Source organism: Mercenaria mercenaria, chromosome 1 (assembly GCF_021730395.1).
Source record: "Mercenaria mercenaria strain notata chromosome 1, MADL_Memer_1, whole genome shotgun sequence".
Taxonomy (NCBI): Eukaryota; Metazoa; Mollusca; class Bivalvia; order Venerida; family Veneridae; genus Mercenaria; species Mercenaria mercenaria.
The window spans coordinates 40,800,479-40,819,378 of record NC_069361.1 but is presented as its reverse complement, the minus strand read 5'-3'; the positions used below and the strand labels follow the sequence as shown (position 1 = coordinate 40,819,378).

The window sequence follows — 18,900 nt, the reverse complement described above, 5'->3', positions numbered from 1 at the left end:
AACAAGCACGGGTTGATATATTTTTTTTTATTTAAATTTTTTTTGTCTTAGTTCTAGCTTACATATTATAAAATTTGGAAAAATTCTATCCGCTAGATTTTTCATATCATTAAGAAATACTTCGTGTTTTTCTCAGTTTCAGATACTTTCGACATTTGTCAAGAGTAATTTTCCTGAGCTAATATATCTATATGTTGACATTTTATGTATAGTTATAGTGGTGTTATTATTTCGGATGCATAAACAGTAACATCAGAGTGAAACTTCAAATAAATAATTGTTTGCAGTAGTTTTATTATGACATGTATGTACTGTTTCTTCAGACAAAAATACCGATTTGGTGTTCTTAATAAACTTTGAATATTGAAAAAAGAAGCACGGGTACCTATTATTTTTATTTTTTATTTTAACTTGTCATACATCAATCTATAAATATGCAAAGTTACAAAAAATTCTGTCCGCTAGAAATAATTGTGAAAAACATCTTTAAACACTGTATACAGACAAAGAGTAAATGGCTGTTTTAGTCTCTAGTAATAAATATAGTGCAGTTAACAATTCTATGTTACACAATTTGCCTTCCTTGTACATCTGCGCGTTATTTTTATATTAGAAAATTATTCAAACTGACACAGTATCAAACGACATGAACATGTAGCATTCACAATTAAGTTAGAACAACAGAGTAACACAAACCTGTAAGACTTGGCGGATGTGTGACTAATACAAAACGATCTGATATTTTCTGACTGTACATCTTTACTTCATTTATACCAGTTACGGAGACAGTGTATTCCCCATCTGCCATCGTCAGACCTGTGAAACTTGCGTAACTGTAACCCGACGAAGAACTTTCAACAATTTCTGAAGTTGAAACTTTATCTCCATCCAGGGCAATCTAATAGAAAAAAAATCCAATAAGCTTGAATGTTAATGTTTCCTTGTAATATTTTTTGCAAAGAATAATCTCAATACTAATGCCCTGTTCGCAAGCCCTGTAACATGAAAATATATTTAAATAGTAAAGATTTCAAATGCGCAACAGGACCATATACGTTTCTTAAATTGCCCTGTTTTAATAAATGAATTTTCAAACTACATTTGTTTCAAGTATTAAATGCTTAGATGTAAGTCATTTTATGAAAACTTCCTAACATAAATTTATACAGTTAACATCATGTATAGTAGGATCCTTAAAACTTAGATCTGTAAAATCGAACAAAAATTCAACAACATTGAATACACTTTATACCAAATAACTTTGAACTCCTTCATCAGATTTAAAACCCGTCCACCTGAATCGTATTTCTGTATTGTTGCCATGGTAACGGCTTCTTGTCTCATACTGGGTTAGTGAAGTAGTTAACAGTTCTAATATGACGTCGTCAACCGAAGGAGGAGTTTGTAACAGTCTGACCCCGTCTGAGTAGCATTTATGCGTTAAGCCAGCACCATTAGTACATCGAACAGTTACAAAAATATTGTCAGAAGGACTAGCTTCAAACAGCTTACTCGCATTGTTTTTATCTGGTTGCAGTGTAAAAAATGCCTGGATAGATGTATCACCTTGAAATGTACCTGTTTTTAAAAACAAGAAAAAAAACATACTTAAGACATACTTATAAGGTGTAGACAAAGTGTAGCAATAATTTATCGCGCTAGTGGGTATGTACAGCTTTTTAACGTTTAAAACAGGGAAATAAAATATCAGTTAAGACTTAAGTTAACAGAGACTCCACCTGCACTATATAAATATAACAACTCCTTTCAAAACCCGCCGCAAAATAGCGGTAGGAGTATGTAGTATTGTAGTCGTCCGTCCGTCCGTCAGCACCAGTCTCTCTCACCTTTAGTCCGAACGATAACTTTAACACTACTGAAGGGAAGTTTTGTTTCATCTCCTTTTTCTACTTAATTTTCTTTTATCGCCCGGCCGTTGAAGGAAATATCGTGCACAAATAACACGAAGAGCAAAGCAGAGTAACCGTAACTCTACTTTGAATCTTTATTTTATTTTAATTGTCATGTAATTTGTAATTAATTTTCTTTGGTCCGACACACTCTGCGCCGGAAGATAACTTTAAATTCATTTTAAGGAATTATTTTATATGGCGTAGTGCAGAGCGAAAGAACCATAACTACATATTTTCTAATGACAACCTTATGTATTTAATTTTCTGTTGTCCGCTGAAGGGAATATCAAATTACATGAAATAATGGTTAATGTAATGAGGTACAGTGCGATGCAGAGCATAAAAACAACTTCATTTTATCTTGATTCTTGTTTAAATGAACTCTTTCTTTGTTATCTCGAACCACAAAAGCGTGAGGGGTATACAGTACTCCAGTCCGCACAAATTTTAGTCCGAGAAATAATTTTTAAGACACTAAATCGAATGTGAAAAGGAAATAATGATAGATTGCAGTAAGTCTGAGTGCAGAGCGAAAAAGCATAACACTATATTGAATAAGTTTTGAATTATTTCCTTTTTCTACATATACTTCATAAACTGAAACCATCATTTGAGTATTTTTGAGAATTTCTTACCCTTTCCTAATTATCCTTTTTGTGTATTCCAGACTATCATTTAAACTGCTGAAGGATATAAAATCAAACTGGAAATAGTTATAAATGCCAATGGGAGGAAGTGCAAGAACAAAAAAAGAAACAATTATATTCCTATGGTAGGTAAAGGTTTAAAGGTAAATTATTGTTTTGTTTTGTGTGTGTAGTTGACGAAATTTAGAACAATCTAATTCTAGTCGAGCCCACGGAAGTTGTCATATTTGCATGTATCTTCCCAGTCTAACATGATGCTTCTGGAAAGAGCATCAATTCAAGTAAATCACTACCACTGAACGCTAGTCGGAACTCAGTCGCGACCGGAAATCGAGCCTGGATCACTGGCGTTTCAGTCAGACCGGCTAAATACTAAGTTACGGACTCCCTGACACCTGACTTACAGTGCCTTCTTAATTACTGAAGGTGTGTAAATGTTTACCAATAGATGGTAAGTTTGATTTGTAAAACTATGCCCTCTATTACCTTGATTACCGATTAAACCTTTGTGTTAATGTCTTACACAGCGTCTCTCAGACTGCTCTCGTTCAGATAATGTACCGAGGGTCTCTTAATTTTTTTATTGAATTGGCAGAGCTATCCCATTTAAAGCTTTTCGGGCATGTTGCAATACACACCTAAATTTTCGTTATAAGAGCTTTATTCATCAATTCCAATCAATTAAAATATTAAGTTATACTGAAATATATGAAAATATAACAGAAAATGAAAATAAATGTTTTTGTTTTTGTTGGATTTAACGTCAAACCGACACAATCATATGGTAACATTTCACCTTTATCCCCGCCGGATACTTTTAGTCACAGACAGCCACCTGGGTAAAACCACCAACCTTCCGTAAGCCAGCTGGAAAATTTCCTCTCATGTAGAATTCTACGCCCCAAGTGAGGCTCGAACCCACATCAATGAGGAGCAAATAAATTGAAGTCAGCGAGCTTAACACTCAAAGATTACATACTTAATATATTATAAGACAGTTTTCATTCGTTAGACAATTTCTGAAAAATATGTAAGACTGACAAACAGCTACATACTATACTTCTTTCGAAACTTTGGACGGAATTCAAAATACATACCTAAAGCCCACTGGCATTCTTTAATTCCAGACTCAGGATCAGATATATCCCAATGTGAATCAAGTTTAAGTCCTCTTATAAAATCAAGATCTTGACCTAAAATGTTCAATTCATCAGTTGATTCTCAACAGATACCTGTAATATATCTAGCGACTGATGAATTGATAGTTTATATTATTCATTATAATATATTATTATATATATATTAAATTTCTTAGTCTTTGATAGATATTCAGAATTACTATTACAACAATGTATATCTATAGAAAAATACTTGTTTGCCATGTATTGTCTCTGTAACCTACCTAGATACTTACCAAATATTGGACCGTCGTTAACATAGTTGCATTCAGGGGCTGTAAGATCAATCATGATCGGGTCCGAATAACTAACGGTTCTCAAACCGGCAGCATTGACTGCGACAACGGTTATAAATACCACTATGTCGTGTTCGAGTCTTAGAGTGTTGTTGCTGGCAAATGTTCGCCTACCCACACTGACAAATGGTTGCAACTGTGTCCCACCTTGCACAGTGCCTGATAAACAATTGAAATTTAAAAGTTTTATTACAAAGACATGCCTCAAAATCAGTCTGGAGACGTGTATTTTTGATGAGTCAAACTATAGTTAATATAATTAATCTATCAATTTTGCCTATCAATTCTAAAAAAAATGAAATCTATAAGGAGATGCTTTAAAAGCACAGAACATAATTCAGGCCATCCAAGCAAAATGAAAGAACAATCGGTTTTATAGAGTATGTTCGTGAGAGGCAACAAAACGAGCAACACTCGTCATCTCCCATCCCCCCGTCAACAACTAGTATTGGCTTAAAGGAGTTCATCACAATATTTTGTGCGCAGCTCAATCGCGCAGCAAGCGATATCTACTGTAAAGTTCAGAATTCGCCGCCGAAAGTGCATAATTGTCGGATATGCAGTGTACTCGCGCAAAATATATCGTATGTACTGATAATATAGGTCGTACATCCATATTTTACCTTTAAAAGTGATGGTGTTTTATTGGAGGAGTAGTTGTAGGAAGTGCTCGAATCGAATAAATTGTGGACAGCCAATTTGAAAGTAAACTACTAAAGTTTCGTCCAGTAATGATGCAGCCGACTCCAAGTCAAATAAAATTCGAGAAAATCTTAACATAGATATATCTCCTTCAAGTTCAAATGTGACTTCCTAAAAATGTTGTTATACTTTTTGTGTCCCATCCCGCATTTCACGTACTAAGACCAGAGTTATGGCCCTTGATAGTCAAATTGTACATAAAGTGTCTAAACATTTGTGTCGCATGTACCTCAAAATTATATGTGCCAAGAGTCATGAAACCACACAAGAATTAAATTCAGCATGCGAAGTTGTGCACCAGTGCTTTTATTTGAGGTTTCACTCAATAAAAACAGATTTATGTCCCTTGACGTGGTCAAATATATACGTAAATGGGATGTGAAAGCTTGTGTAGCACGTATCTCAAAAAGTATTTGACCTAGAGGCATGCAACCTTAAAGGAGCATTATTCCGCATGTGAGTAAGAATATTGGTTAAGGAACTGATAATAACATTGTGCAATTTGTTTTGTAAGAAAGAAAAAAATGTTCATAACTTTTAGGTGGGTGGGGTAATGAAAAAATGCTTTTGTGGGTGGAGTGAATATTTTTTAATTTTTCTTGAAAACAAGCACGGGTCGGTATTATTTTTTTGGTTTAGATTTTTTTGTCTTAGTTCTAGCTTACATAATATAAAATATGGAAAAATTCTGTCCGCTAGATTTTTCATATCATTAAGAAATACTTCGTGTTTTTTTCAGTTTCAGATACTTTCGACATCTGTCAAGAGTAGTGTTTCTGAGTTAATATATCTATATGTTGACATTTTATGCATAGTTATAGTGGTGTTATAAATTCGGATGCATAAACAGTAATATCAGAGTGAAACTTCGAATAAATAATTGTTTGCAGTAGTTTTATTATGACATGTATGTACTGTTTCTTCGGACAAAAATACCGATTTGGTGTTCTTAATATACTTTGAGTATTGAAAAAAGAAGCACGGGTACCTATTATTTTTATTTTTTATTTTAACTTGTCATACATCAATCTATAAATAAGCAGAGTTACAAAAAATTCTGTCCGCTAGAAATAATTGTGAAAAACATCTTTAAGTGAAACCTTATAAATGAAGAGTGATAGGAATCCATGGTCCCAAGGGATCAGAAAACATAAAAAGACCACAGGGAGTCAATGTTAGGTTGCAAGTATATAATAAAACTGTTTTTTTAAGTGCTGCATTATAATTACAAAGTAAATAACACAAGCATATACTAAAAAGCAAATTAAATGTCAGCTCATCACTTGGTAAAATACACTAAATAATTTTCTAAGCACTCCCTACTTAAATATTGTAATCAAATATTTTTTCCGGGAAAACAAGGCTGTCGTTTATCGTTTTAATTCTGACTCTTAAACCTTTTATTAATTTTGTTGAATATATTGATTTCTAACGTATGTAAAGATAGTTGCAGAATAACGTTTTAATATTAATATGTTATTAGTTCATAATAAAAGACTGAAATGGTAGTTAAAACAAACACCTCAAATTGTTCTCGTCACTAATACTAATATTCTTGTCTTACTCTGTATTATGTTTTTCTTCACATTGAAATAAAACAAAAACAATCAATCAGAGAGATCAGCTAACTTACAGATACATTTTGTAATTACCTATTGCCCACATGTACTCTAGGATGTCAGTCTCCGGGTCGGTGAAAGCCCAATCTGCATGTATTGACGACCAGTCATGAACAAATACTGTATGTACGTTTACATGACCATTTGCCTCATGTGCTTCAGTGGATGACACTTCGCAAAGCTGAAACTGAATTCCGTCTAAAGCAAAAGCCACAAGACTCTTAACCGTTCCAAATTCCACTTTAGTAATGTTAGAATCCGAGTGAAAAAAGAAGACATGCCTTTGCCATGCGTATGTTTCTGTAAAAGGCTTACTATACATTATGAAAATATGTCTTTGGGCATTTACTTCTGTATAACCTTCAACTGTAGATAACTGTAACGTATTTGACGGTATTGTTGATGTGTAAAAGGTCAACCTATACCTACTATGCATAGTAGTATTTATAGTTTGAGATATCGACCCCTGTAGATGTAAACTGAATGCGCCATGCTGTGCCATATTCGACTTGACAACAGAAACACAAGTGTGTCTTAATATATTCCACTGTGAGTCAGATATGTTGTCACACAGCACATATATTTCTCCTAACTGCATAACATTTTCAAATGAGGAATCCTGTAAAATGTTTTGCTGACATTCAACAAGTTTAGATCGAACTGGTGCAGTAGTGTCAACAATCATTCCATTAGACGATACGAGTTCAGACACATGACCAACAACATCGCGCGCCCTAACTTCTCCCCTCACAAGAGTACCTGTAATATATATAGCATGTGATAAAGACTGAAGGAAAATTGAAATAGTATTGATGCGTTACATGTACCACAATTTAGTTATTTGAAGTTTTGAATATGTATGCATACGTCTGCGTGTGTTCTAAATAATTTATTATGTCAAACGGCCAAGATATAGGGTCACTGAATATGTAACTGCTTTAACGGAGGAAACATCAAACAGAACACAAATATAAAAGAAAATAAAATGTAAACAAAGCAATCTTGGAGAAAATATATTTACTAAGATTATAGACACATTTTAAATTATGAAATGCATTCATACTGCTGTAGGACAATTGTATTTATCATATTGTATTATATATTCATACGAGACTATTATTTCTAATATACCTTTACGTTGTTTTTCAATGCGAATGTAAAGTTAGTAATTATGTAAATACGTAATACAGATATGGTAAGACTTTTTTCCCTTTCGTGATTTGACTAACAGTATTTGAGACAGTCATAATAAACAATGTAATGTGAGCAATATATTCTATTCATATCACCATTTCGCAGAAGGGTGCTAACTTTAACATCATTTTCAAACGATTATAACTTGATACCTGAAAGAATGCACGATGTATGTTGCAAATCATTTTGGTAAAGGAGTATGTATAACGCACTGTGATCAGACTTGCAGCAACCATGTGATTTTTCTTCCTAAACTCTCAATAACTTTAAATAGTCATAGAACACGTGAGGACTACTAATAAGACATGAGACTATAATTTTAAATAATTTTTTTTTTACAAAATTCATCTTTACTGTACAATGTCGTGTAGCTACGGGTCTTGGCTACAGCCTGAGATGAAGATCCAGTACCTTGGATAGCCATATGGGTCAGGAAACGTCATCGCAGGTGACCAGATACAGTTTAAACTTTATCACTATTTTGACCGTATCGACATGGACCGAGCCCCTACGACTGAATTATTATACCAACAATATGTAAAGACTTTTGAGTGTCATTGCTACCTTTTGAAACCAAGATCAGGTACCTGGGTTAGCTCTGGAGGTCATAACAGGATAAACAATCTTCATCATGTGAAGTTATTATGTTACGTTTTGACAATTGTTCGAGTCCCAAAACGAGTAAGTGGTCACGCATGGTGACTAAACATGTTATAATTACATATGACAAGATAAAGGTCCTGATTAAGCGAACTTGGTCATAGGAACACCCCGGATAGCTACAATGTGTCGTTGCTCTTTGCTTAGATACTAATACATATAGTCATTTTTTCCTTATCCACCTGAACCGCCTTTTAATATTACAGACATATAACGCTGACCTACCAGACCCCAACAAGGTTGACCGTTATTCCTTGTTTTAATACAAAATGTATGAGTTCTCAAACATGTCCTGCAACTACCGGTAATTCAGCACAAATATTGCATGTTTTCACAAGACAAACGACAACCCCGTGTTGCCGAAGAGTCTAGGTCCTTTTGAATTAATTTCAAAAGTCCTAACAATGGCAATTAAAGATGGTATTGGAAAAGTTTGGTAAAATTCCATCAAACAGGAAAAGTCTGAAAATAAAATACTCTTTAAAACTAATTGCATAAATTATTAACCATGTGAATTTTAAACATATAAAAATCAATGTTATATCACCTTGTTCGAGCTTGACTTTCGGATAAAACTTAATATTTGTTGCAATACCAACTGACGACAGTGGTTTTATATCACAGGTGCCTGCTATAAGACCAGAGGAGACACAATATTCGTAGGTTTGTATTCCAGATCCAATGTCTGAGAAACCGTGCCAGAAGGACTGAACATGACTTGTTACAGCTGTAGCGTACTTATCAGGAAAAACTGTGAAATATATCAAAAAACAACATCATATCTATATTACTGCAGAACCATTTAAAGTACACCGGATGAAGTCTGAATACAGAAGATTCATTTATAAAAAGTACATATTTTAAAACTCAAGCCTTTATAATTGGTAGATCAAACATGTAGGTTAGTGTCTTGAAAATTCAAACATATGACGATCTATAAAAACTGTATACAGACATTGATAAAAGAAATAAAAGCAAAACATGAACAATATAATAAAATAACTTTACTACTTGTGTTACGAATAATGTTTTACATTTAGAATGGTTTAAAGTTGAAGAAAAACATTTTTGTATATTTTTTACCAAAGCCGTCCATAACTATTCCAGAAGTTGGCGGATGTACGTCAAGCATGAATCCATCTGACACTTCCGTAGTGTGAAGTCCGGCCAAGTTGAAGGCCTGAACAACAGTATAATATTTTGTATTCTCCTCATATTTAAATCCTGTTATGTTGAAACTTGTTATGAATGAGTGCAGTGTTTTCGAAACGATGTGCAAATCATGACCTGATATGAAGAGAGGAGGAAATAGATGAATGCAAACCTGAATAAAACACGGTGAGGGCAAAAGGAAAATGTATACGTCATTCCATCTTAAACTTCTTTAAATCAAGAAATATTTAAATAAATGTATCATGTATCTCACTTACGATTCTAATTTGTCGCATAATTTCAATGCCAAATTATTTGTTTTCTTTGATAAAATTCGTCAAAGTTTAATGAAAGCAAATACGTTTGTTATTTCATAATGATAGGTATTTTGTATGTGCGTGTGTGTAATCAATGCATGTAATTGATTATCAAGGATCGATAGTAAGTATTATGCACATTCGTACCCCCAGGATGGGTGCTAATGTATAGATGATATCTCGATATATCGCCTCCAAATTTTCCAGACCAGTGGGCCTCTACCTGCGTGTTTCTTGTGAAGAAATCAACATCTCTAGTGCTTCCTCTAACTACTTCTTTCACACTCTTGCCTTTAATGACGACTGACAAGGGTGGGGTATGGTAGATCGTTACTCCAACGCTTTTGAATACTGCATATGTCTCACTGTTGTACCAGACTCGGACAAAAACGGAGTACGTTTTGTGTTCTTCCAAAACTTTTCTACCTGGAATAGAAAAATATAGTTATACCTTTAATTAGACGTATGCATTTGCCTTCAGCGAATGAGACACACAGTGCATTTTTGTATCATAAACATGTACACATTGTTCCGTTTAAGAGTGTAAGTGAGTCAAATTTGCTGCAATAGTCATGTAACAATACTCACAAGCTTTTTTGTCCTCTCAAAGAAATGAAGTACTGAGACATTATGCAGACATATGCAGACACTGGTGTACATTCGAAATTTTGCTTACCTTGTGTACAGATTTTTCAGAGAATTAATCCGCCGTGCGAATCAATTTCTAAACATATTAAACCAAAGCTTAAGCTGTGTGTGCCGATAACTACGTTTAGATGTTTAACATACTACGTCTCAGCTCAGTCTAAAATAAAATTTATTAATAAAATTAATTTATATATTTATTTCCGAAATTGAAGAACGGATTAGCGAAAGCGATTTTAGAACTTATCGTGATGGCTGAAAGTACATTTCACGTATCTTAACAAGAGTTGGACACTGTGCCAACAACGCTGCATTGAAAAGGAGATGAAGGACAATGATGTATTCCTACACCACTCGCTTAATACTGAGTTAGTTGTCCACTTGCCACAACAAATATATTTAACAGTGAGCCGAAGTGTAAATAATACCTCTATCAACAGTGAATATACAAGAGTTATCTTGTCCAGCATCATGCCACACTCTGTCTGTTACAGTGTCAAAAACACCCAAGGGTGTATCATGGACACTCTCACCTACACTCCATTCATACCTGAAGGTCGATATTTTTCTATTAAAATCTTTATATATGTCTTTCTTTCTAAAGGGAATATGCGCGCGTATCTAGAATAATCGTAACATGAGATTAGACAAAATTAGTTTGCTTCTTCGCATATTTGCTCTTATAAAACAAACGTTTATTTGTTGAGCAGTATATATATATTATATAGCTAAAATGAAAGAAATGGCTATCTAAACTTAATCGGGAGTTGACTAACAATATAGTGCGAAATCGAAAAGAAATATATTCTTACCAGACCGGACGAACTCCCTCCAAGGTCTTTACGCTCCATTTTGCTGCAAGCATTGTATTGATTGGAGAATGAAATGGATGTGGATAGTCATCAGGAAATCGTAAATCGAGATAATCCCTGACCTCAATTATGGTATTAACAGTGTCGTCTGAAAAAAACAGATATCAAGACAAAATATTGTAGCTTTTAGATGAATAATCAGCCAGGTTTCCTTGAAATATGCACTTGTATTATAAATTTGTACCTAAAAGGAAAGAATATAAATATGCTCTTACTTCTTCGAAAGCAATCTTGCTGTTTAAATCGTTAAATGATATTTTGTGGAAAGGCGAAAATATACAATAACCTGACTTATACCAACATAACAGAATTACCACGTTTAATGAACTGTGAATGAGAAATAAAAACGAAGAAGGACATCATTTATTAGCAGAACAAAGACGAATAAAAGAACAATAAAAAATTTGACAGTGTCCTAGTCGTACCTGTGTCACTGATATCATTACAAGGCTTGTTTTTGCGACATATATTTCCATGTGGAGCACAGACGCAGTGTCCTAAGCAAGAATAGCTGTCGCACCTCCGCACCAACTCCATAATACCACCAAAAAGGAGGTTAAATTGAGAGTGTACTACTGTACTTGTAAGTCCAACCTGATACATACGACATGTTAATGTTATTATGTATCTTTTAGAATTTATAAACTCGCTAACATTAATATCTAATATCAAATAGACAACAAAAGTATTATACTTAAAGTATTAGCTTTGCATCTAGAAAAAATGGACGAGTTTTGCAGTGGAAATACTGCGAGATTTAAGGAGCGCAATATTATTCCGCTGAAAAACGAGTTCATAGTTCACGATGCGAAGCTAATAATCATTTTATTACATACGTATCTATACATAATAGTATTTTTATTATAATTATAGTTCAATGGATCGAATAAAATTGACACAACTTGCATAAACTTAAGGTAAACGACACAAATTAAAATGACGTTACATATCCGATACCAAATACACATGTAAATATGGAAAACTATTGACGTTCCCGTGCCAAGGAAAGCGGGTATGTAATAAATAGTTTTGACGTATCGACTGCTTGCATAATACCAGTTTCAGTTTGTTTATGGTAAATGCTCTGCAGATCAATCGGAAACAAATCAGTTGTATATTTAAACAACTTGTTAGACCAATATTTACGGAAAACATAGATAAAACACAGACAAATATCTGAAAATACTGATATTTGATAGAACGTACACGTTTCCTGACGGCACAAGCACAATAAAGTGCACACATATCCTAAAATAATGTCATTTATGAAGTAGTAGGAAATGAAAATTATTTATATTTCATACTCCATGAAGTCTCATGCATCAGGGCACGTAGCTGGAATAGCACAAGTGTATCCACAAATGTGTACATTTATAGGCCTGAAACCTTACTGTTCTACCTTATGTTACAAAATGGTGCAAGTCCAAAGGGGAGCGGTGGTCTAGTGGTTAAGGTGTCGGCCGCTCAACCCTGGGTTCGTGGGTTCGAGCCCTACTAGGGTCACGACCATGACCTCTCAAATGAAACCACTACTGGACTGTCCAGGAAGCGGACTCGAGGGTGGTTCAAATAAGCTTTAAGCTTTCATCGCAATCGAGCTAAAATTAATTAGTATAAACTAAGTCCAAGGCTGCCTCTTTGAGCAACTTTAACTTAGAGCAATTAATGAAATGGCTATCTAAAACCTGACTTGAGAACATTTGTTTGTATTTTTTAATAACTGTTTAATGCTTTAAAATGTATGCATGAATTTTTTGAAAAACAAATTGTTTATATTTATTTGTAATGATTTTGCTTTTATAATGTGTTACTGCAATTTATTGTGCACATTTCTTAGAAAAGTACGTATGATATCTATGCTTTTATAATTACAATTCTATCTACTATATTCAATCTACAATATTTTGAAGAAGAAAAACAACATGTTTTGTGTAATATTTATCAGTTAACAACCTTTAATGTCTATTTTTTGCCACATTTTACCAAAATAAATTGATGACATTTTAGAATAAAATGGCTAACATACTGAAAACTTCCGATTTTGTGGGGCCGTGCCCTACACGGGGCCGTGTCCTACACGACGTCATTACAGCTATACAAAACCAGAAAGTTTAAAGAAATATTTACACCGGTAAAATACAAATACTCAAATTTTACATGATTTTTTGCGGACAGCCCAACTGCTTGGTCTTAGTTATATGTGTCTAAAGACCTTCAAAACCATTGAAATTCTTCATCACGGTTTGTGTGCTACATTATAACATACTGTAAATGTTCATAAAGTTTACATGTCAACCGATAGATACCACCATGTAAACGTTTTCATTAAGAGAACATTTTGTATTACGCATCACACAATAAGCCTTAAGCGCTGTATTTTTTCATTCTGTTCTTCCCATGATTTTCGATATTCTGGTATTCCCATGACAGAAACTGAATAATCGAAGACCAAAATTAGTGTTTTGACCAAGATTTACAATGCCGGCGCCACTGAATATAAAGCATTTATAAAAAGTCCCTTCATAACACATTTCTGGCCAGGTACAAACATACCATAAAATGCCTGAATGTTGCCCAATTCACTCCCCTTTTCATGTGTTGGCTGAGGAATTGCAGAAAGCTGTAATAAATCACTACAAAAGAAACCTTACCTCATACTGTTCATCAGAAATACCATATAACATGCTCAACCACCAATGTGCGCACTTTATTGTGATATTGCCGTCAAGTCATGAGTACTTATGAACTAATACTTTCTTTAATCTTTTCTTTTTTAATAATTGCTTTTATCTCGAATTCTTCGTATAGAACAGTTTAATATTGACATACATGATTCGTCGCTGATACACTTATATAGACTTTTTTGTTCAGACGGAGCCTTTGAGTGCGAAATTTGAATGTCTGCACTTTACCGTCTTCGTAAAAGGGGGAATTTCGACTGTGTTGTACATTCATTGGCGTATGAGGCTCCTGTAAAGGATATATAAATATAAAAATGAATAATCGCTCGTCAAATACAATGTATAAGCATTTTAGAGCTTGCTTTTTATTTAACTTCTTCAACTGTTTTAGAATGGTTGAAAAGAAATTTAACTTATTAATAATTGTATCCTTATTCAATTTATATTTATTTCCCTGTCTTTTGGGCAAACTATTATCAAAAGTATCTGTGTTTATTCTACTTAAATACTTCGATATTAAATGTATATATTCAGTTCATATTGTAAGGCACTTTTTAAACAGTTTGATCTCTCTTATGTTCCTTAATTTTGTCAAGAAAGGTGGAAAGGAGCATGCATATAAGGTATATCTATACACAACCTTCGAATAAATATTTCTGATATTTCAGTGTCTATATTCATTCATCTCTATCTGTTTACCTCATTTAAATCGTTACCCATATACTGACTGCCAATATTTACAGTATATATATGAATATCAGAATGAACATCTTTAAATCCAAGCCAAGCAAGATTTATAAAAACAGGTGTCCACGTCATCCATTTTTCAGGTTGACGATTTAAAGCCGCTGCATGGTCTGTGTTGATGGCAAACGTTCCTGTGGAAAGTCAAGATAACAGATTTTATAATCTAAATATAATGTTAGTCTTTCCAATTATGTACGTAGGTGAGATTGTAAGCGACTTTCCGTGAACGAGAAGGGCGTTATAAACCTCGTTATTTTCTCGGCAATTTTATAATAATACTGAACAGCCAAAACTATGTTATAATGCTTACCGATTTGGTTCTTTGAAGAATATAATTCACGTTCTGTGAATATATCGACGTGAACTGATGAATTTTTAAGTCCAGCGTTCATGCTGCAGCAAACAAGCAGTACCGCAATGATATTTGGTCGGACTAGTAAATTTCTATACATACATATGCGTTTTATTTGTGTAAACATTTGTATAAAGACAGTCCAAAACGTTCAGTAACTGAATTGTGCAAATATTTCTTCTATGTCTACCAAAGTAGGAAACAACAACAACCAAGTGCAAGCGTCAAACAAGTCATTGCCTGACTCGTTCTAGTACCTAACTATACTGAACATTCAAAATTTTAAAGTTGAAAATACTTTTGTTCTGGATGACGAAGACATATTTTCCTTTAAAACATGAGAACGTCGAAACTATAATTATTAAGTTAGTGTGTTCTTTCTTTTCTTCCTAGATATCAATAAATATCGTTGTCCTGGAAAAGTTAACATTGTGAGGTAACATGTTTAAATATATTATAGATATGTACTGGTGAAGGACTAATGCTTACCTGCTTTTGGTCTAGTACTGTCAACTAAGATATCTGCGAGTACTGATTCGGTACAAAGGTTTGCACCATTACAGGATATAAGCTTGAAACAGTAATAACTTCCATCATGAAAGTCCAAGTCAGTGAAAGTGTAATCTCTTACTATACCCTCTATCTGTAAAACGACGGCAAAACATGTTTTTATACTGAACAAAGGTTGCAGAGAAAACATCAAAATTCTAATGTTTAACCATATCATGGATGCTTTAGTTATATTAAAATGATTGTGTCTCAAATCTGTAAGAAGGCCGCTTGTAAGCATATACCTTAACAGATTTAATAATAGCAGATTCGATTCGATTGTTTGTGTCCATGAGAATAAATGAAATAAATATCATTCTTTTCACACGCCCGCTAACACCAAATTAAGCGGAGCTCTGTTATATACTATATAGAATTTTAGTGGTACCCGCGATCCCATATATTACGACACTGCGCTAAAACACTTGCGACTGTATGTAATAGGGTAGTAGAATGACCCTAGCTTTACATTTGTAATTCCATTACATCAATATTTAGAGAGGCCATAAGGGTTTTGGTATATCAAAGAATTATGTGTTTTGTCCATTCACAGTAATATTTCAAACAAGACAGAATACAAGTGTGTGGTCTAACCCTGTATTGTATTAACAATAGATTTAGGTCGATAAGATACATACCGTTATAGATGTAAGATTAAAGTCACCTCCAATACGAGATGAAATAGACAAATGTTGACTTTCAATAAAAGACTCGCTATCTTCTACGTCCCAAAAGAGTTTCATAGTGGTTCTAAGCACTGTTGTCCGATTTTTAATTGTCCCAATCGGTGACATTGATAACTTGGTGGTAAACGTTGGAGGAGTATCATCAACAATGAAACCATTCGATGACGCTTCAGTAAATTTCCCTATTACAAAAAAGGTCTAGTTATAAAGAAACGTATCAAGTTACATTGATTCACACACTTTTAGGACAAAAGAAATTCTTTTAGAATATACAGATGTCATAATGATATGAAAAAAATACAGTGCAAAAAGCATCAATGCGTTATTTCTTTTTATGTATGTTGGTATGTATGGATATTTATATGTGCGGCGGGTACCGCCAAAATTAGTAAATATACAATCCATTCATAAACAAGTCAGTCGATGCAGTGCATTTCAACGCCGTCTAGTCTAAAACTCCATCCCATCCAATAAATTTGCATTCAGCGCATTGTATTTTGAAACCATTTAACACAAAACTTCATTCCATCCATCTGAACATGGAACGATGCATTGGTAACCGCCGCCCATATATTTAGCTTTTAGTAATGCAGTGAGTACACCAACATATCATCTGTTATGGCGTAAAATCTATTCTTGCATAAAAAGCTACATTTTTCACTGGATCCGCCCATGTATTAACGGGGTGGGGGAATCGTGTTTAAACAAGGCAATTCACGTGCTGTTAATACAGGATTTTTATTTGTAAATGCTTTCCCAGGGACGTACATGTATTTCTCCGCATACTGACATCTGGTATCTGCGTCATGTGTCTTACATAATAACCTCTTTTGTAGCATAAAAGATGCAATCTAAACCATAGAAAGTTTTGTTGTATCAGTTAACAATGCCAAATGTACTGCCCCCAACAATGTTCGTACTCGCTTCTTCCCTTGTTTTCTCCCCTTTTAGAACTCAGCGTCGTTATCAGTTTTTGTAGATAACCATGAATGTTTAAGAATCACATGTAACTTGTGCGATTGTTTGTTTTTAGGAGTCATATCATTTATGATTTTGGTATGTTTTTACCTAATTGCTGGAAGATTTTATATAAACAGCTTGAAAGCTTGACACTTCGTTCGTACCCATCCGTACTCCAACTGTGTCTGTTCTTAATATAACTCGAATGTAAAGTTATTAATCTTGAAATTGTGCTCCAGTTCACCGAACTGTGAAGGTATATGAACAGTTATTGGTAATTTCAAGTTTGTAATAACGTGAGATAAAAAAATCGATTAAATACCTTCAGGATGTGCTTCTGAAAGTGTTGTTTATTTCTGGGCCCTGGATACCGATATCTAAAACATGTTTATCACTTCCAGTAACAACAGAATGGTAATTAAAACATGTACCGGAATCGTCAAGTCATCACATATGAAAAAAATACATTAAGTCGTCGTGTAATGTTTTTATGCAAGAATAGCGACCTTCGGTCTCGGTCACAAACAATCCCGCGGACCTCTGCAGACGTTCATACACAAAGAAAACGTGTATTATTCCTACATTCTAATGATCCTCTTTACCTGCTTTGTTATAAGCTCGAACTGAGCAATAGATACGCATTCCTTTCGGCAAATGTGTTCCGTATCCGGAGTGAAGATTATAAATAAAAGCTTCCTCGTGTTTGTGAACATTTGTAGCTGGCAGTATATCGTCGACACCTTTTGTTGTTCCTACTCTCCATACGTAGTGGGAAATATCTGATTGGGAATCTGTGAAACCTTCCCACTTACATCCAAGATAGTTCCTGTTGTAGCAAAATACAGTTAAATATGCCTTAATAACCACCTTTACTCAGCAACCATTTGCCGCCAGCAGCCAGTCAGACATCTTTCAAAATTTACATTTAAGTCAAATTTCGACTTGTCTTAAGCAACCACATACTTAAAGAAGTCAGGTTGTGCCATTTCCTTGCTTACTTATTTACACAGGTTTGTCTGAACCATGATGCTAATACGCCTCTGACATAGAAATAATAGCAGATATATAATTTATTTGGGAGTCACTACTACCAGTGTATAGAAATAAAAAAATACCTTAAAAAATCGTTTTACACTCATAGATAAGATTGATGTATTTTTAAACGAATTTATCTATACTGTCATTTGTTCATGCATACGCAATTGATCAGCGTTCAATAACAGTTTTAAGCAGTCTACAAACAATACATATTTAACTGAATAAAAAGTGCACGTATATATTTTTATAATAATCTTTAATTTGAAATAACATTTAATTAATCTTTAATTTGAAATTGTTTTGCGTTCAATCAACATATTAAGTAACATCTGAATATACATAAATGGACAATAAACAAGAAATTACTCCACATACCTAGATGCCTGATATTGAACATCATCATCAAATGGTCCATCAATAACTATTCCTTTAACTGGAGGGGTTGAATCAACAACAAATCCATCAGATGACACTGCCGAACATAGATTAGCTGTGTTACATGCTGTTACAGTCACAAAATATTTGAGTCCTTCTGATAGCTGAAGATATGTAAATTTAATATCTGAAAAGATAAAAAAAAAAAGCCTGGCGCAATGAGTTTTTATACTCTTAGTGGACTTACTCTACAATTATAGAAGTACTCCGTATTTATGTAACATTTACTCGTACATGAAAACACAAAATATTTGATT

The 18,900-nt window shown here is 33.9% G+C and overlaps 1 protein-coding gene across 2 annotated transcripts in view; it reads right to left on the bottom strand.

Annotated features, from left to right (window-relative positions):
- LOC128557563 (uncharacterized) overlaps window positions 1–18,900 on the bottom strand; it is a 106,073-nt gene that overhangs the window by 3,347 nt on the left and 83,826 nt on the right. For both annotated transcript variants that reach the window (XM_053545020.1, XM_053545023.1), the window contains exons 36-52: window positions 18,584–18,770; window positions 17,773–17,996; window positions 16,163–16,392; window positions 15,465–15,618; window positions 14,576–14,754; window positions 14,025–14,165; window positions 11,621–11,789; window positions 11,136–11,283; window positions 10,752–10,873; window positions 9,826–10,104; window positions 9,293–9,496; window positions 8,757–8,960; window positions 6,389–7,114; window positions 3,975–4,193; window positions 3,658–3,753; window positions 1,253–1,578; window positions 697–898 (exon numbers count right to left, since the gene is read on the bottom strand). In XM_053545020.1, coding sequence (XP_053400995.1) covers window positions 697–898; window positions 1,253–1,578; window positions 3,658–3,753; window positions 3,975–4,193; window positions 6,389–7,114; window positions 8,757–8,960; window positions 9,293–9,496; window positions 9,826–10,104; window positions 10,752–10,873; window positions 11,136–11,283; window positions 11,621–11,789; window positions 14,025–14,165; window positions 14,576–14,754; window positions 15,465–15,618; window positions 16,163–16,392; window positions 17,773–17,996; window positions 18,584–18,770 — 3,810 coding nt within the window. The remainder of the gene's footprint in view (window positions 1–696; window positions 899–1,252; window positions 1,579–3,657; window positions 3,754–3,974; window positions 4,194–6,388; window positions 7,115–8,756; window positions 8,961–9,292; window positions 9,497–9,825; window positions 10,105–10,751; window positions 10,874–11,135; window positions 11,284–11,620; window positions 11,790–14,024; window positions 14,166–14,575; window positions 14,755–15,464; window positions 15,619–16,162; window positions 16,393–17,772; window positions 17,997–18,583; window positions 18,771–18,900) is intronic.